This window comes from Lepisma saccharinum, chromosome 10, assembly GCF_977018435.1.
Source record: "Lepisma saccharinum chromosome 10, izLepSacc3.1, whole genome shotgun sequence".
NCBI lineage: Eukaryota > Metazoa > Arthropoda > Insecta > Zygentoma > Lepismatidae > Lepisma > Lepisma saccharinum.
The window spans coordinates 64,085,114-64,106,448 of NC_139238.1; the positions used below are offsets into that span (position 1 = coordinate 64,085,114).

Sequence of the window (21,335 nt, forward strand, 5' to 3'; positions counted from 1 at the left end):
GTCACCGTTGCCAACTTTTAGATTCTAAACTGTTCTAGGAGCACTTAAAATGTTCATCACTTTTATCAATTTGAAATTGCAGACATTTATTCCTTGCTAGAAAACATTTGTATCGCTCACACCCAGTGGCGGCGATTGGGTTCCAAAACTAGAGGGCCAAAGTGCAAATGTACGGGGGGGGGGGGGCAAGGATAATTAATTTCCCTTGGTACATGAGGTTAGCGTGGTGCAAAAGTAGCAAAAAGTGGGGAGGGGGGGCAACTGCACTCTCTCGGTCCCGCCCTAATTGCTGCCACTGCTGACACCTGTACAGGAGTACGAACCAAGTTTCGCAAAAAGTGCCATCGTAAATACTTTGGAACTTTGTGTGACTGGTGGTTGTTCTACATTATACTTTTTTGGGGGTGCTCCCCTATGGCGCAGTGGTAGTGTCGTCGCCTTGTAATCAAAGGGTACCAGGTTCGATACCCGGTGGAAGCACATGATGGTTCAGATCCCACTTTAAACTATAGGTCCAGTCCCGATTAGCCTTATTGTGCATAAATTGACCAAATAAATGAATCAATCAATCAAACAGATTTTCTCTCTGGTGTAATTTTGCCAATTCAATATCCGAATTAGTTGCTCAAGATCCCCCCCCCTGAACACTAAGGCACGATGGTCCATAAAATGGAACATGAAATCAGAATTTGCATTATAAAAGGTTTTTGAATATTGTCATCTCTTTCAACAAATCGTCGTTCGCTAGTGTTGTTGCTAGTTATCTTGTTCTCAGACCGCATTGATAGTAATACGATACAAAATATAATTGTTAGCTTGTATTTTCACACGGGTGCAAATAACAGGCAATACTATTTACACATTTCAACAAACAAACAACGTAAAAATGAAATCGACAGAAGATTTACGATTTCAAGACCAGAAAGGTGACATAAAATGAACAAGACACACAAACCTATTTCAAGACCATCGAAACAAATTTAGAAAATATGTGGTAGTTGGTTTGACATAATAATGACACTAATTTGAGAAGTTACAAAATCTTAGGTGCAGTGGCTTAGCAACATATCGCGAGGTCCTGGGCGAGATTTGAATGCAAGGCCCCATCGTTCTTTAAGTTTGAAATATCAATGTAAATCGATACACAGTCATCAAGGAAACGTCAGCAAATTATCATATTTATATAATAGCCTACAATAATAATTAATTTCTGACGAAAATTATATTTGATAGTACGCGACAGAGAAATTTACACTTGGCAGAGCTACAGTAACACGCTGCTGGAATTTTCATTAACCAAAGTAGTAGTAATAGTACGTTTTTTAAGATGTTCTTTAGGCAGTAAGATAACTGAAATATCCTTAAGTGTGCTAAACTTTTTTTTAAAAAAATCAGAAATACAAAGTAAGAATCTTGAAATATAACCTATATATTATTTAATGAGTCGTTCTTTGTTTCCTCATTTCGAAGTTTGTAGGATGTAAATGTCACAAACCATGACTTAAGTAGAAAATATGGAAGGACGCACATAAAATGTCAGTGCTTGATAGAGCGGGGGGAAGGGAGTGCGCTAAATCACAATCCTGTCTAGGGGCCCAATGTATCTACCTACAAGCTCTTCTACACAATCGGTGTCAACATCAGCAAATCTTAAAACGATAGTCATTTGCACAATAAATGTGAAATGTTTGGTGTAATCAACTGATACAGCTAATTTGACCTTTTTTTTAAATTAGCAATTTTGACTTTTTTTAATTAGCAATTTTGACTTTGTTGCACATAAATTGTACCAGTTAACTTTGAATTTTAGGACTTAGATGATAATAATAACTGTGAATCTCATTTTGTTGTTACGTCTTAATGTTCTTGTAATATTAAATATTTGACGCAGTGGCGTAATAAAATCGTAAAGTACGCGTCCGCAAGAAATAAACTTGGGTCCCTCAAGTACAGTCAGCTTCTTCCAGGAAATTTACGTAATTACTTAGAATGGCTGGTTGTGGCTGCACTTACATTAATAACTATACAAATCGATGCTCTAACTCTGAATTTTCACATATTACAACATATCTTTCTTTGACATTTATGTATTCAAAAGAAGAAAATACAAATACTTACTTATCCCTTCCCCCAAACAGAAGGCGGTACAGGATACAGAGAACACTGGAAGTTAGTGTAGAGCTATCAAGGAGAAGAAACTTTCCTAAAGCACTTGATTTCAGATTTAAGCACATTCCTGAAACATAGAACTTGATCAGGAAATTCGGAAGATAAATCATCTTCGTGCCCGTTACAGAGGACAATAGCTGCGTCTGAAGTTGTAGGAACGAAGGAAGAACTGCTAATATTATCCATACCTTTCTTGAGTTTAAAATACCAGAAGCATTTAAATGCCCCATACTTTGCTCCGTGGCAGTTTGAGGTACTTTACCATTAACATATTAAAATCGGGTAGGCTATGCAAGGTCACGACACAGAAGAAAAATGGATAAAATTGTCCAAGCAATTTTTGCGTTGATGTTTCACATGAGAAATTAGAATTATTTTGACTTTCTCGGGGCCCCTTAGGCTTAGAGCTCCCGCCCGCCTCTGATTTGACGTATTCATTCAAATTATAACGTTAAACTAGAATATAAAGCCAGTTAAAAATGTCTTAATTTTATTGCCCACAAAAATTAGCCTTTTCTATCTTTCTCACTTCCATTTATTACGTTTTTCGTATCAACCTTATAGGACGCGAGGCCCCTATATGCGCGAGGCCCAGGGTGGTCGCCCACTTCGCTCACCCCTTGCTACGCCAATGATTCTACAACCTCAAGGCACCTGCGCCTAGCAGAAATTCAAATATTTCCATGCGTAGTGAAATATAATGGCCGTTGGCAACACTGACAGTAGTGCTCGCCGTCTACCTGCAAGAACTACATCGAGTCTCACGGGTCTTCTTAAGACCCGGGTAATAGAAAAACCTGGCAGGCATCGAAGCCTGTGCAACACTGTGACGTGAAGCTCGCTTGCGCGATGTCGAACACCTGGGCTTGATGTGCGTGTTGCATATTATTGTAGGCGCGCCTCCTCGCAGACGGGTTTTCTCCGGGTCTTGTGCAGGCCTCTGAATGTAATCCTCTCTTAAATGGCCCCCGATTGACATTTTTGTTACTGGAAAATTTCTAAATACACCAAATATGTATCTTATTGTGTATTCCACCCCGTAGAAAGGAGGTTTCAGTTAAAATAATATTGTGCTCTTGCATTGACCATATTTTCGAATAATGGCATACTTGCTAGTGATCAAGTTAGGAAATGTAAATGTAAGTTATGACAGGAAATGCATTTATAATTCACAAAACAACATGGAAAGAGCAAAAAGAAACTTATAAATTGATAATGTAACAAAGAAAGGCACAAAATACTGAAAAAGAAGCTAATGACCAAAAAAGATTAGAAAATGCATATAAAATGCATGCTGAAATCAATGTTTTCTGGTTCTATCTGAAAGGAAAGAGACAAATAACTGGTTTAACATTGTCTGCAAGGATCCCTCACCATGTGTATTCTCTTTATTTTGGTTGTTTCACCCAGTGAGAGTATCGAGAAGTGCCACAAAACACCAAACAAGCTACTGACATGACAATCTCTGCACCAGAATACCCAAAAAACTATTGCTTAAAAACACGTCGTAGTATTCAAGAGCAAAATTAATTAAAACAGTCTTGGACAATTGGCCGAGCAATGCTTGTGCATCCCACAATGCATCTAAATATTACAAAATCAAGCTACTAATCAGTGCATTTTTAACATTAAATATATTTTATGTATTTGTTATTGTTGGGTATAAAACAGTGTAATAGAATAATAAATTAAGTGAAAGGTGCAAAGCTTATTTCATCATCCTTGCTCAAAAGGATGAAATTCATGAACCCTTTTAGTTAATTCATATATACAGAAATGTCAAGGAAATGGTATTTTAATATGAATATTGGCTCCCAATATTAGTTGTAGAAGAATCATATTACTAATACACATGCCCAGTGGCGGCGATCAGGGGGGCGTGGGGGGCAGTTGCCGCAACTTTTTACTACTTTTTCCCCCGTACTATGCTAAACCTTATGTACCAAGGAAAAGTAAACTGTCCTTGCCCCCCCCCCCCCCGTTTTAGCACCTTACCCCCTCAGTTTTGACACCTTACCTCCCCAGTTGTGGAAAATTTTTAATGTTTTGTTCATATGTTGTTATTAATAATGATGATGATTGTTATCTAAAAAGAGTGGATTTACCTGTAAATATATATTTTGCATACTCCTGAATCTAGCATTGAAATATACGAGAAATTGCTTCAAATTAAGTACAATCGTTTGTACTACATCTATTATGCATCCCATTATCATAAAGTTGCAGAAAGCTTTGAATTTGACACTCAACCGGTTTAGTACGAGGGTTGCTCCGAAAGTAATGCCTCCATTTTTTTTCGGACAAACCACAGCAGATACAAAATATCACAATACACCGTTGAAAAAAGCAGTTTCAGCCCCAGGACACTATTTTTCCAAGTAATTACCACCTTTCTCTACACATATTTTCCAGCTATGACCAAGAGCCTGTATGCCACGCTCGTAAAAATCACCACCAACCGATTTAGTCCTGTTTCACAGCTGTATCGTATCGCCATTCATCCCATAGTCACGATTATCCAAACGTGGGAGAAAAGCGACCCAATTTCATTAATCAGTACAAAACTAAGGCCGGCTTTAGACGAAATCATTTTCTTTAGCATTTTTGCTAGCATAAATGCTGTGTAAAAGCTTCCAAAAATCTTATAGCTGATAGTACTTTACACAGTACTTTACACGCAAGCGTTTCATTGAACTTTTCGGCTAGCTTTTGCGATTACAATGTATAACATATACAGCATGAAAGGCACGTCGTGTCATACCATCTATGCTGAGTGCACGGTGTTTACATTTGAAACAACTAAAATATTCTTCCATACGTGTGCAGTAAACGTTGTATATAGTATGTATTTAAGCAGCGCCATTAGTTTGTACCTAATAACGTTTTAAACGAAACGATATTCCCCTCGGTTGGATAGTTATCTGCTTTTAAAAATTTGAAGTGATACATTGTTTACATCTCACTCGGCCGCCATTACAACTGCACTCGTGACCTAGAGGTCGCTTCTGATTAGTTATGCTATGGAAATAGAACAGGTTCTATCCTTGAGAAATGCCATGAAAGATGCCATAAGACTGTTCACTTTACACGGCAGCATTTTGGTCATGGCGTAAATGTTAAGGAAAATGCTTTCGTCTAAAGCGGTCTTTGTTCAATGGAAGAGTAACACCATACAAGCTAAAATCAGACATATATTTCTTGCAACTGCAGAACAGCAGCTGACACTAAGACTTGAAAAGCAAGACTGAAATTTTACGCCCTGGGCTACATAATTAGGTAGGCTACCATGGTGAAGACAGCCTTTGGCTATGGAGGGAGGTTACCATGAGGTGACGGTCAGTCGACCCTTGATATTAGAATCCTTAATTTCAAATTAGAAAAAAGCGAGAAGTTATTATTTTTATAATCGATAAAAATAATGTTAATTAGTATTTTAGCAGAATAACCAAAGCAAAAAATGCATTAGATATAACAATTAAGTGTCAAATGCGAGAACCAGATCAGAACTAATGTTTTCACATTCTATCACTAAATGATTCCATGAGTAAAATCTTATGTGAGGTTAACCAACATAAACCTTGCTCCATTTGACCGTATCTTCCCCCTGAAGATGGGCTGCAGACCCCTCCGAAATTTTAAAATCAAAATTTTCAAATAAGAACACTGAAGAACTCTGAAAAAAAAACGGACTGGTAAATGTAATCAGAGGGCTGCACAACGGCCAGAATCGCTTACTAGGCCCGCCTGGTTGGTCGGGCGGGCGAGTAAAACTATATACCTGGGTTTTGACCCGTCAAGCATCGAAAGCCCACGGGTAACTGGAAGGCCTTGCAAAACGAAGCTCGCTTATCTTCAGCGAACGCTGATTCCGGTTTTGCACCGTCTCCAGATACATGAGTCACGCAGTCACCGTTGCCAACTTTTAGATTCTAAACTGTTCTAGGAGCACTTAAAATGTTCATCACTTTTATCAATTTGAAATTGCAGACATTTATTCCTTGCTAGAAAACATTTGTATCGCTCACACCCAGTGGCGGCGATTGGGTTCCAAAACTAGAGGGCCAAAGTGCAAATGTACGGGGGGGGGGGCAAGGATAATTAATTTCCCTTGGTACATGAGGTTAGCGTGGTGCAAAAGTAGCAAAAAGTGGGGAGGGGGGGCAACTGCACTCTCTCGGTCCCGCCCTAATTGCTGCCACTGCTGACACCTGTACAGGAGTACGAACCAAGTTTCGCAAAAAGTGCCATCGTAAATACTTTGGAACTTTGTGTGACTGGTGGTTGTTCTACATTATACTTTTTTGGGGGTGCTCCCCTATGGCGCAGTGGTAGTGTCGTCGCCTTGTAATCAAAGGGTACCAGGTTCGATACCCGGTGGAAGCACATGATGGTTCAGATCCCACTTTAAACTATAGGTCCAGTCCCGATTAGCCTTATTGTGCATAAATTGACCAAATAAATGAATCAATCAATCAAACAGATTTTCTCTCTGGTGTAATTTTGCCAATTCAATATCCGAATTAGTTGCTCAAGATCCCCCCCCTGAACACTAAGGCACGATGGTCCATAAAATGGAACATGAAATCAGAATTTGCATTATAAAAGGTTTTTGAATATTGTCATCTCTTTCAACAAATCGTCGTTCGCTAGTGTTGTTGCTAGTTATCTTGTTCTCAGACCGCATTGATAGTAATACGATACAAAATATAATTGTTAGCTTGTATTTTCACACGGGTGCAAATAACAGGCAATACTATTTACACATTTCAACAAACAAACAACGTAAAAATGAAATCGACAGAAGATTTACGATTTCAAGACCAGAAAGGTGACATAAAATGAACAAGACACACAAACCTATTTCAAGACCATCGAAACAAATTTAGAAAATATGTGGTAGTTGGTTTGACATAATAATGACACTAATTTGAGAAGTTACAAAATCTTAGGTGCAGTGGCTTAGCAACATATCGCGAGGTCCTGGGCGAGATTTGAATGCAAGGCCCCATCGTTCTTTAAGTTTGAAATATCAATGTAAATCGATACACAGTCATCAAGGAAACGTCAGCAAATTATCATATTTATATAATAGCCTACAATAATAATTAATTTCTGACGAAAATTATATTTGATAGTACGCGACAGAGAAATTTACACTTGGCAGAGCTACAGTAACACGCTGCTGGAATTTTCATTAACCAAAGTAGTAGTAATAGTACGTTTTTTAAGATGTTCTTTAGGCAGTAAGATAACTGAAATATCCTTAAGTGTGCTAAACTTTTTTTTAAAAAAATCAGAAATACAAAGTAAGAATCTTGAAATATAACCTATATATTATTTAATGAGTCGTTCTTTGTTTCCTCATTTCGAAGTTTGTAGGATGTAAATGTCACAAACCATGACTTAAGTAGAAAATATGGAAGGACGCACATAAAATGTCAGTGCTTGATAGAGCGGGGGGAAGGGAGTGCGCTAAATCACAATCCTGTCTAGGGGCCCAATGTATCTACCTACAAGCTCTTCTACACAATCGGTGTCAACATCAGCAAATCTTAAAACGATAGTCATTTGCACAATAAATGTGAAATGTTTGGTGTAATCAACTGATACAGCTAATTTGACCTTTTTTTTAAATTAGCAATTTTGACTTTTTTTAATTAGCAATTTTGACTTTGTTGCACATAAATTGTACCAGTTAACTTTGAATTTTAGGACTTAGATGATAATAATAACTGTGAATCTCATTTTGTTGTTACGTCTTAATGTTCTTGTAATATTAAATATTTGACGCAGTGGCGTAATAAAATCGTAAAGTACGCGTCCGCAAGAAATAAACTTGGGTCCCTCAAGTACAGTCAGCTTCTTCCAGGAAATTTACGTAATTACTTAGAATGGCTGGTTGTGGCTGCACTTACATTAATAACTATACAAATCGATGCTCTAACTCTGAATTTTCACATATTACAACATATCTTTCTTTGACATTTATGTATTCAAAAGAAGAAAATACAAATACTTACTTATCCCTTCCCCCAAACAGAAGGCGGTACAGGATACAGAGAACACTGGAAGTTAGTGTAGAGCTATCAAGGAGAAGAAACTTTCCTAAAGCACTTGATTTCAGATTTAAGCACATTCCTGAAACATAGAACTTGATCAGGAAATTCGGAAGATAAATCATCTTCGTGCCCGTTACAGAGGACAATAGCTGCGTCTGAAGTTGTAGGAACGAAGGAAGAACTGCTAATATTATCCATACCTTTCTTGAGTTTAAAATACCAGAAGCATTTAAATGCCCCATACTTTGCTCCGTGGCAGTTTGAGGTACTTTACCATTAACATATTAAAATCGGGTAGGCTATGCAAGGTCACGACACAGAAGAAAAATGGATAAAATTGTCCAAGCAATTTTTGCGTTGATGTTTCACATGAGAAATTAGAATTATTTTGACTTTCTCGGGGCCCCTTAGGCTTAGAGCTCCCGCCCGCCTCTGATTTGACGTATTCATTCAAATTATAACGTTAAACTAGAATATAAAGCCAGTTAAAAATGTCTTAATTTTATTGCCCACAAAAATTAGCCTTTTCTATCTTTCTCACTTCCATTTATTACGTTTTTCGTATCAACCTTATAGGACGCGAGGCCCCTATATGCGCGAGGCCCAGGGTGGTCGCCCACTTCGCTCACCCCTTGCTACGCCAATGATTCTACAACCTCAAGGCACCTGCGCCTAGCAGAAATTCAAATATTTCCATGCGTAGTGAAATATAATGGCCGTTGGCAACACTGACAGTAGTGCTCGCCGTCTACCTGCAAGAACTACATCGAGTCTCACGGGTCTTCTTAAGACCCGGGTAATAGAAAAACCTGGCAGGCATCGAAGCCTGTGCAACACTGTGACGTGAAGCTCGCTTGCGCGATGTCGAACACCTGGGCTTGATGTGCGTGTTGCATATTATTGTAGGCGCGCCTCCTCGCAGACGGGTTTTCTCCGGGTCTTGTGCAGGCCTCTGAATGTAATCCTCTCTTAAATGGCCCCCGATTGACATTTTTGTTACTGGAAAATTTCTAAATACACCAAATATGTATCTTATTGTGTATTCCACCCCGTAGAAAGGAGGTTTCAGTTAAAATAATATTGTGCTCTTGCATTGACCATATTTTCGAATAATGGCATACTTGCTAGTGATCAAGTTAGGAAATGTAAATGTAAGTTATGACAGGAAATGCATTTATAATTCACAAAACAACATGGAAAGAGCAAAAAGAAACTTATAAATTGATAATGTAACAAAGAAAGGCACAAAATACTGAAAAAGAAGCTAATGACCAAAAAAGATTAGAAAATGCATATAAAATGCATGCTGAAATCAATGTTTTCTGGTTCTATCTGAAAGGAAAGAGACAAATAACTGGTTTAACATTGTCTGCAAGGATCCCTCACCATGTGTATTCTCTTTATTTTGGTTGTTTCACCCAGTGAGAGTATCGAGAAGTGCCACAAAACACCAAACAAGCTACTGACATGACAATCTCTGCACCAGAATACCCAAAAAACTATTGCTTAAAAACACGTCGTAGTATTCAAGAGCAAAATTAATTAAAACAGTCTTGGACAATTGGCCGAGCAATGCTTGTGCATCCCACAATGCATCTAAATATTACAAAATCAAGCTACTAATCAGTGCATTTTTAACATTAAATATATTTTATGTATTTGTTATTGTTGGGTATAAAACAGTGTAATAGAATAATAAATTAAGTGAAAGGTGCAAAGCTTATTTCATCATCCTTGCTCAAAAGGATGAAATTCATGAACCCTTTTAGTTAATTCATATATACAGAAATGTCAAGGAAATGGTATTTTAATATGAATATTGGCTCCCAATATTAGTTGTAGAAGAATCATATTACTAATACACATGCCCAGTGGCGGCGATCAGGGGGGGCGTGGGGGGCAGTTGCCGCAACTTTTTACTACTTTTTCCCCCGTACTATGCTAAACCTTATGTACCAAGGAAAAGTAAACTGTCCTTGCCCCCCCCCCCCCCGTTTTAGCACCTTACCCCCTCAGTTTTGACACCTTACCTCCCCAGTTGTGGAAAATTTTTAATGTTTTGTTCATATGTTGTTATTAATAATGATGATGATTGTTATCTAAAAAGAGTGGATTTACCTGTAAATATATATTTTGCATACTCCTGAATCTAGCATTGAAATATACGAGAAATTGCTTCAAATTAAGTACAATCGTTTGTACTACATCTATTATGCATCCCATTATCATAAAGTTGCAGAAAGCTTTGAATTTGACACTCAACCGGTTTAGTACGAGGGTTGCTCCGAAAGTAATGCCTCCATTTTTTTTCGGACAAACCACAGCAGATACAAAATATCACAATACACCGTTGAAAAAAGCAGTTTCAGCCCCAGGACACTATTTTTCCAAGTAATTACCACCTTTCTCTACACATATTTTCCAGCTATGACCAAGAGCCTGTATGCCACGCTCGTAAAAATCACCACCAACCGATTTAGTCCTGTTTCACAGCTGTATCGTATCGCCATTCATCCCATAGTCACGATTATCCAAACGTGGGAGAAAAGCGACCCAATTTCATTAATCAGTACAAAACTAAGGCCGGCTTTAGACGAAATCATTTTCTTTAGCATTTTTGCTAGCATAAATGCTGTGTAAAAGCTTCCAAAAATCTTATAGCTGATAGTACTTTACACAGTACTTTACACGCAAGCGTTTCATTGAACTTTTCGGCTAGCTTTTGCGATTACAATGTATAACATATACAGCATGAAAGGCACGTCGTGTCATACCATCTATGCTGAGTGCACGGTGTTTACATTTGAAACAACTAAAATATTCTTCCATACGTGTACAGTAAACGTTGTATATAGTATGTATTTAAGCAGCGCCATTAGTTTGTACCTAATAACGTTTTAAACGAAACGATATTCCCCTCGGTTGGATAGTTATCTGCTTTTAAAAATTTGAAGTGATACATTGTTTACATCTCACTCGGCCGCCATTACAACTGCACTCGTGACCTAGAGGTCGCTTCTGATTAGTTATGCTATGGAAATAGAACAGGTTCTATCCTTGAGAAATGCCATGAAAGATGCCATAAGACTGTTCACTTTACACGGCAGCATTTTGGTCATGGCGTAAATGTTAAGGAAAATGCTTTCGTCTAAAGCGGTCTTTGTTCAATGGAAGAGTAACACCATACAAGCTAAAATCAGACATATATTTCTTGCAACTGCAGAACAGCAGCTGACACTAAGACTTGAAAACCAAGACTGAAATTTTACGCCCTGGGCTACATAATTAGGTAGGCTACCATGGTGAAGACAGCCTTTGGCTATGGAGGGAGGTGACCATGAGGTGACGGTCAGTCGACCCTTGATATTAGAATCCTTAATTTCAAATTAGAAAAAAGCGAGAAGTTATTATTTTTATAATCGATAAAAATAATGTTAATTAGTATTTTAGCAGAATAACCAAAGCAAAAAATGCATTAGATATAACAATTAAGTGTCAAATGCGAGAACCAGATCAGAACTAATGTTTTCACATTCTATCACTAAATGATTCCATGAGTAAAATCTTATGTGAGGTTAACCAACATAAACCTTGCTCCATTTGACCGTATCTTCCCCCTGAAGATGGGCTGCAGACCCCTCCGAAATTTTAAAATCAAAATTTTCAAATAAGAACACTGAAGAACTCTGAAAAAAAACGGACTGGTAAATGTAATCCTCTCTTAAATGGCCCCCGATTGACATTTTTGTTACTGGAAAATTTCTAAATACACCAAATATGTATCTTATTGTGTATTCCACCCCGTAGAAAGGAGGTTTCAGTTAAAATAATATTGTGCTCTTGCATTGACCATATTTTCGAATAATGGCATACTTGCTAGTGATCAAGTTAGGAAATTTAAATGTAAGTTATGACAGGAAATGCATTTATAATTCACAAAACAACATGGAAAGAGCAAAAAGAAACTTATAAATTGATAATGTAACAAAGAAAGGCACAAAATACTGAAAAAGAAGCTAATGACCAAAAAAGATTAGAAAATGCATATAAAATGCATGCTGAAATCAATGTTTTCTGGTTCTATCTGAAAGGAAAGAGACAAATAACTGGTTTAACATTGTCTGCAAGGATCCCTCACCATGTGTATTCTCTTTATTTTGGTTGTTTCACCCAGTGAGAGTATCGAGAAGTGCCACAAAACACCAAACAAGCTACTGACATGACAATCTCTGCACCAGAATACCCAAAAAACTATTGCTTAAAAACACGTCGTAGTATTCAAGAGCAAAATTAATTAAAACAGTCTTGGACAATTGGCCGAGCAATGCTTGTGCATCCCACAATGCATCTAAATATTACAAAATCAAGCTACTAATCAGTTCATTTTTAACATTAAATATATTTTATGTATTTGTTATTGTTGGGTATAAAACAGTGTAATAGAATAATAAATTAAGTGAAAGGTGCAAAGCTTATTTCATCATCCTTGCTCAAGAGGATGAAATTCATGAACCCTTTTAGTTAATTCATATATACAGAAATGTCAAGGAAATGGTATTTTAATATGAATATTGGCTCCCAATATTAGTTGTAGAAAAATCATATTACTAATACACATGCCCAGTGGCGGCGATCAGGGGGGCGTGGGGGGCAGTTGCCGCAACTTTTTACTACTTTTTCCCCCGTACTATGCTAAACCTTATGTACCAAGGAAAAGTAAACTGTCCTTGCCCCCCCCCCCCCCGTTTTAGCACCTTGCCCCCTCAGTTTTGACACCTTACCTCCCCAGTTGTGAAAAATTTTTTTAATGTTTTGTTCATATGTTGTTAATAATAATGATGATGATCGTTATCTAAAAAGAGTGGATTTACCTGTAAATATATATTTTGCATACTCCTGAATCTAGCATTAAAATATACGAGAAATTGCTTCAAATTAAGTACAATCGTTTGTACTACATCTATTATGCATCCCATTATCATAAAGTTGCAGAAAGCTTTGAATTTGACACTTAACCGGTTTAGTACGAGGGTTGCTCCGAAAGTAATGCCTCCATTTTTTTCGGACAAACCACAGCAGATACAAAATATCACAATACACCGTTGAAAAAAGCAGTTTCAGCCCCAGGACACTATTTTTCCAAGAAATTACCACCTTTCTCTACACATATTTTCCAGCTATGACCAAGAGCCTGTATGCCACGCTCGTAAAAATCACCACCAACCGATTTAGTCCTGTTTCACAGGGAAATGTTGCCCACGCAATGCATCTTTCGTTGGCCCGAAAAGATGCAAATCTGACGACATGTGAATTTCTCAACAAAAAAGAAGTATCAGGTGCAGTCCACATCGGGTAATGTGATGTGTAGTGTGTTCTGGGATAGGAAAGGAGTCATTCTTCTGGATTTCCTGGAGGGCGCAGAAAGAATCAACTATGACCGCTATATTGCAACGCTAACAAAGTTAAAGGCTCGAATTTCCTGAGTCGGACCAGAAAAGAGGGACACCTTTTTCCTGCAGCACGACAATGCCAAGCCACACACGAAGACCAAGGAACAGCTGTGAAACAGTGGACTAAATTGCTTGGTGGTGACATTTACGAGCGTGGTATATAGGCTCTTGTTCAACGCTGACAAAAATGTGGTGATTACATAGAAAAATATTGTCTTGGAGCTGAAACTGTGCTTTATTCAATGGTATATTGTGATCTTTTGTATCTGCTGTGGTTTGTCCGAAAAATAAATTGGAGGCTTTACTTTCGGAGGAACCCTCGTATATAGAAAAGTATTTGCGAATGAGTGCAACAAAAAATTATTACCATTCATCACTCTGGTAGCAGTCAATTGATCGTATTAAGACATACCTTAAATTTGTGAGAAAAAACATATATTTTGTGCCATCATATAAATTTTTGTTCCTTCATTCAAGGCTGTAGTCCAAACATTTTCACGTTGTATACGATAGGTTTCGTGAAACCTTAAGTGTAGACCATGTTTTCATTAATTTTGGATTATGTTTTCCTTGAATACATGGATAAAGTCAATTAATTCAACAAAAGGTGTCATTCGTAGTAGAATGACCCATATATATAGATATACCCATAATTGGCATGAAGGGGGCATATTGCAATAGAGAAGGCATTTTTAAAACAGAAAAAGATGAACGCGTATTTCAATGATTGAATTTAAACATAAAGGCTACAGTATAGCACGGTATTGTATTTTATTTTCTTGTTGCTATTGCTTTTGTGCATTATCAGCTTGTATACTGTTAACATTTTTAATAACTGCTAATTACACTAAAAGTGAAAATCTTGGGAAAATACTTATATGAAAAAACTAAAAACGAACAGAAAAAGTAACAATTCTCTTTTCTTTCGTTCTCTCAGTGTTTAAAAATGAAATACAAAAAATCTTCAATTGTCGCGTTTAATGCAACCTTTATAGTCTTCCGTTTCGGGCAAAAGAAAGAACTATTTAGGGAGATTTCACACCGAAGCGACAAGCGACACGTGTCGCCTGAGGATATAAGCTCACTGGAGTAATTGCCAAATTACATGAAGAAATATAAAAGAGACGAAATTAGAATGTATAAGCATTTGTAGCAGAATATATACTCTATCGAGTAAGGTTAACGAGAGGGTATACGGCGGCCGTATACCCTCGACTACAACCCTGCCTTCATCAATCACTAATAATATCCCGACCCAAAGTAGACTATCATTTTTAGCAAGCATTCAGCTCAGTGTTTACTGCGGATTCCAAAAGGTTAAAGATAAAATATTTGGACTTCGAACTTATGACCTCCTCGTGTTTTATATTTAATCGACAGGCTTACGTTGGCAAAATATTTTGTGTCCTTTGATCGGTTTCCTCCGCACTCCATCAATTTCATACAATCATCACTCATCCTCAACGTCGCGATTAGCCAAAAGAGCCGGCCTCTTCATCAATTTCATCATCCATGGCTATAAAACGTACCTACCACCTGGGCGGCTACCTGCGAAGGGTCTTCTAATAAGTCTTAAAATATTTGTGATGCGGCAAAACGTACCACTTGATGAAACGGAATCAAAAAACGTGTCGTTTGTTATTACAGTTCCACACTGTTATTCGAATTTCCGCGTTTTGCAACCAACTATTCACAAAGTAATCAAGGAAATGAGTTAGCTTCGCTGATTCTGGGGCTTGAGACTGAGAGTGTATTTCCAGCCATCCATCATAAACTTCCTCCGTTTTTAAGAAGGCCAGAGCGGTACACATGCATATACAGGGTGTACCAAAAGTCCCATTACCCCCCATCCCTTTTGAATAGTAGACAAACCTGCAAAATGTTATTTTAACAGCATGCGTATGATGAGAGGATGGTATACCATTAAATCAGACCAATGACCACCATTTACTCCAGAGGATCTGTGTGCACACTGCCATTTTCATGGCACAGTATTATTCGCCTCCAGGTGAGATGTGAAATCCTCCGTAACATAAGATGTCAGATCTGGATTTCAGGTAACCATTTTAAGAGAATACCTCAACGGTGTGTTCAGAGACAAATGGATTGAACGAGGATCGCCAAATTTACAAGCACCTCTAAAATGGCCACCCCAAAGTCCAAATCTGATATCTTGTGATAATGCGCTACGGGGGCACATAAAACAGAAAGTCGCCCAAAATCGTTATCAGACAACTGGGGAACTTCAAGAAGCTGTTCATAGTGCGTTTGCTTCCATCCCGCCAGGCATGTTACGGAGGATTTCACATCGCACCTGGAGGCGAATAATACTGTGCCATGAAAATGGCGGTGTGCACACAGATCCTCTAGAGTAAATGGTGGTCATTGGTCTGATTTAATGGTATACCACCATCCTCTCATCATACGCATGCTGTTAAAATAACATTTTGCAAGTTTGTCTACAATTCAAAGGGGGAGGGGGGTAATGGGACATTTGTTACACCCTGTATGTAAACGGATTTCCTCATTCTCTCGATACTCGACTAAAAGTCTTATATCTTGAACTTTACGCCAAAGGCATTTCTTAAAATGGAAGAAGCACCCACTCATTTCTGTCGAAGGAAACACTTGGCGAATCGCATATATGGCTGCGAATTTGGAAGCATGAACCTACAACCTAACCTAACCTAACATAACCCAACTCAAGGTCAAGTTAGCTGGGTGCTGATTCGGGTGTCAGATAGCGCGCCGTATTGGAATGTTTGACATGTCAAGAGAAAGTTCAAGCGTTTTCCTTGAAGTGGTACGTTTTGTCGCGGAGTAAATATTTTGATGTTATTAGTGGATCCTTCACAGGTAGCTGTTTACCTGAGTGGTACGTTTCGTCGCGAAAACCCAAGTGGTACGTTTTGTCACCGTTTTTCTAAGCCTTGAAAACAATGCTAAACCTGATACCAGCCCGTTTTTAATTAGTTGGAACCAGAAAACGTTGCTTTTATTTGGCAGTTTTTGCATTTTCTAGTTTTCTTCTTTTTTCTTCTTTTAGTTCATGTTTCAATATTTCCCCCGTCTTTATTGCATTTTCCTTCATATTCCAGGTTTATTTGTCTTCTCCCCTGTTGTTTAAATGCATTTGCTAGCATAATTTATGTATTTAAATTTCCTGAGATGGTCTCTTCAACAAGTTCGACATTAGTGGAAAATACGGTCAGTGGAAAAGCACAATATTATTTTTAAGTGAAAGTTTGGTCAATGGATTAAATATTTGATTGTGGTACATTTACTTTTCCTCCAGCACCTAAAATGCTTTGTGTGAAGCCTACTTTGAGGTTGAACTGCTGGCAACTATAATCACTTTCATCTTGGGTTTTAGTCACAATATAAAAAAATATATAATCTGATGTGCGCGAAACACAAATCTATTTTGAGATGTTGATGGACTGTGTATCGTGCAAGGCTCACTCCGAAAGATGGTGATTGACTTCCACAGAAAAGTCTTGAAGTAAGAATAAAGAAAACTACATTAGCGCTTAATTGCTTTTTCTTTCCATGAATCATTTTAAGAGCGAAAATTATTTTTAGGTCATTTTTTACCATTTTAGGTCATTTTTTTTACCATTTTTAGGTCATTTTAAATTATTTTAAGGTCATTCTATAGGTAATTTTTTTTAGCTGTTTTACGTTCCCCAAAGATACAGTGAGAATAGCTCTTAAAAGACAACCCGCCACTGCCATGGGCATAGGCGTAACTTGGCGGGGGCAAGGGGGCACCTCCCCCTCAACATTTTCAGGATTGTTAAAATTTACAAGTGAAAAATAGTTTTGTTAATATCCTAAGACCTGAGGAGGTAAGTAATTAATTATAATATTATTCACAAATGTAACAAGTTATGTAGCAAATAATCCTGGACACTTTTTACGAGATGACATTTTTTTGGCTCTGCCCCCCCCCCCAAAGTTAGCCTCAACTTCATACCCCCCACCCCCAAGTTAAGTCCCAAGTTACGCCAATGGCTATGGGTACAATTCCTATATTCCGCTGCCCTTTCTGGGGAGGCTGAAGCCTCCTATCCCCCTTTCCCTAAATACTCCACTACCAATATGTAAATTCCTTAGTGCCTTCCCTGGAGGTGCTTGCCCCTTCGTCATTGCTCACTGACGTCTTCTTAATTCCAGCGGGCAGCGCTGTCTGGTTGCTCGTCGCCACGTTCTTCAAGCTTCCAATTTCCGGTACGCACAGCATCGTCGGCGCCACGATTGGATTCTCTCTGGTGGCTAGGGGCACCACTGGCCTCAACTGGACCATGCTGGGGACGATCGGTGAGTATTTCTCTTTGGTTAACATTACCGCCTGCTAGTCAACTCAAGGCTTCCGAAGTTCCAATACCCACGGGGGACTTATTTCAATAGATAGAGTCGTGAGAGGGCGCAACAACAAGGTGTTTTTAGAATATACCTTTTTCATTATCTATTATTTTTACATTAGCCATTACAATTCTGGACAAGCCTTAATACCTTGAAATCCATATGCGACAGAATACGGGAAAATTAACCTTCTATCAGCAGTGGCGTATCAGGGGGTGGGCGACCGCCCGGGGCCTCGCTCTTGAAGGGTTTTCGCCTGCCATGGGGTTGATACGAAAAATGTAATACATAGAAGTGAGAAAAATAGATGGAAAAAGCTAATTTTTGTGGACAATAAAATAAAAACATTCTGTTTTGATCTGAATCTAAATTCTAGTTTGTTATAATTTGAATAGACATCAAATCAGAAACGTAACGTACAGGTGGGCGCGGCCGTATGCCTAAGGGGGGACCGAAAATAATAAAGAAAATGTATTTCTCATGAAACATTCACGCAACAATTGACGATACCTTGCTTGGACATTTTTATCCAGTTATTCTTTTCTTGAATAAAGAACACTTTGTATTTTCTTTTCTTCTTTCTCTCGATATTGCACTCTCAATTTTTAATATGTTAACAATAAAGGATCTCCAACTGCCACGGAGCAAGGTGTAAGGCATTTAGATACTACGTTGTTTTGAACTCGAGGAGGGCATGGATAACATTAGCAGTTCTTCCTTCCTTTCTACAGCTTCCGAATGTCCTGATCAAGTTCTACGTTTCAGGAATGTGCTTAAATCTGAAATCACCTGAACAACGATCCGTAAGTGCTTTGGCAAAGTTTATTCTCCTTGATAACTCTACGCTATAGCTTCCAGTGCTCTCTGCACGCTATACGTACCGCCTTCTGTTTGTTTCTTACTCTTCCATTAACAGACACGACAGAACTACAGAAGACAGGAGAAGAAAGCCTACCTCTCGTTCCACATCAATAGAAACGTCCATGATTCAAAATTAATGTGGAAAGAGATAAAGAAATGTGGTATTTACGGAAAGGTGGAGCCGAGTGTCTCACACTTTTAAATGACCCGCATCTGTTAAACACCCACTTTATTGACAGCGCCAGTCCCTCTAACCAATAAACCGATCTCATCCTCGAAGAGTGCGAACGCTTCCTTACAACTACATTTACTGAAAACGGCGCCGTCAAAGAAGTAGAAATTGCACGACTCGTGTCCAAAATCCGTTCCAATTCTTGTGGCACAGACGGCATAAAGCTAATTCTTCCACACATTCTTTCACCTCTGACTGACTTGATAAATTTCTCGTTAGATAAGAACACCTTTCCCCTTGCATGGAAGGAGGCTAGAATCCTGCCCTTACCGAAGAAACGACACGTGACCGACATGAACGACTTACGACCAATTAGTATATTACCTGTCTTATCAAAAGTTATCGAGAAAGCAGTGTACAAGCAGACAGAAAGTTTTGTTACCAAAAATCAAATATTGCCTGCAGTACAGTCTGGTTTCCGACCTCCCCACAGCCCTGCAACGGCGCTCATGAAAGTAACAGACGGCATTTTACAAACGCTAAACGAAAGTAAGGCGGCAGTCTTGGTGTTGCTTGACTTGTCCAAGGCGTTTAATCTTGTATCTCATCAGCTACTCCTTTGGAAAATGAGTTACTACCGTCTTTCGCCGGGAGCAATAAAATTGTTCTGGTCTTACCTTACTGGGCGAGTACAATCGGTGAATCTTCCCTCAGGAGCTACATCGACTCCCCTTAGGATACCCTGAGGGGTTGCGCAAGGAAGTATTCTAGGTCCTTTTCTATATTCCCTCTTCACCACCGACCTACCCCTACAACCCCTACATGTCCGACACAGTGTACCTCATTGTTATGCAGATGACACGCAGCTGATGATGCCAGTAGACCCCAAAAATGCAAAACCAGCAATTGGTCTCCTGAACCGTGACCTTGATGCTATTTATAAATGGTGTAAACGTAATGGTCTTGTAATTAACCCCTGTAAATGCTGCTTTACATTAATTGGTTCTAGCGCTGCCTTAAATAAAATTCAAGTAAATGGGTTATCAATTAATATTAATAATGTGAGGGTCCCACACTGCACAACTGTTAAGAACTTAGGTGTGATATTTAATCAGAAACTTGACTGGCAGAGTCTTAACTTAACGTCTCAGAGTTCAAAAGCTTATGGTATACTTAAATCACTCTATAAATCATCGCACTTACTTTCGACTGATGTTAAATTGCGTCTTATACAAGCTTCTTCCCATTTTTGATTACAGTGACGTTGTTTACGGTGTTAATTTAACAAAAAAGAATGCTAAAATTGCACAAAAAGTACAGAATTCTTGTATACGTTTTGCATTTAGCTTGAAAGGAAGGAATCACATACTGCCTTACTTAAATGACGTTAATTGGCTGAATATGACCTGACGCAGAAAACTACATCTGGCCTGCACAATATTCAAAATCCTGCAAATAAAAACACCGACATACTTATACGACAGACTCCAGTTTAGACACGACATACACAACTACACGACTCGACACTCTAAGAAACTTCATCTGCACAGATTCTCAAAATCCATATTCCTGTCATCCTTCAAAGCTGCTTCTGCATATTGTTGGAATGCGCTGCCACCAGATGTTACCTCGTGTGCGACATACAACAGCTTTAAAAGGGCAGTAACAAAAGTACGTACTTCTACATGAGCAAGGACAGAGCCTCAGTACACATGACTAGTTTCAGCATGCTTACGTTGAAATCAAAACAAAAAATGAGCAATTTGAACCCAAGATGAACATTTTTATGTGTGAGAATGAGTAAAATTGTTTTTATCTTTATAGAGTGTTAATTACTGAAATATTTAGAAGTGAAAATGTAATGGAATTCTTATGTTATAGTAGTAATTGTATTTTGTTTGTTTTATTGTACTAGATTTTGCGGGTTAAGTGGTACAGCAGCCACAGGCTGAACTTCGCCCATGAATAAAGAATTTCTAATTCTAATTCTAAAGAATTTCTCATTCTAATTCTATCTTTCTAAAAATCGAAAGTTACGAAGAACGCCTGCAGGAGCTAGTGTAGAGTAGTATGATTCAGGCCAAATTTAGCGGACTCAGTATTCTTACCGTTGAACGTGAAAGGGCAAGATCTAATGATGTTGTGAAGTAAAAGTGTCATTCGCAGCCAAGAAGTCAACTTTCTGTTATGATGGCAGGGGAGGAGGGGTTAAGTATGTATTTGTCTTTTCGTCTTTTGAACACACAAATGTCAAAGAAA

General features: G+C 38.4%; 1 protein-coding gene across 7 annotated transcripts in view; it reads left to right on the top strand.

Moving 5' to 3' along the window:
- The window catches only part of NaPi-III (Na[+]-dependent inorganic phosphate cotransporter type III), a 418,225-nt gene that overhangs the window by 330,848 nt on the left and 66,042 nt on the right, over window positions 1-21,335 (top strand). For all 7 annotated transcript variants that reach the window (XM_083129869.1, XM_083129872.1, XM_083129871.1 and 4 more), the window contains one exon: window positions 17,855-17,998. In XM_083129869.1, the coding sequence (XP_082985995.1) occupies window positions 17,855-17,998 (144 nt within the window). The remainder of the gene's footprint in view (window positions 1-17,854; window positions 17,999-21,335) is intronic.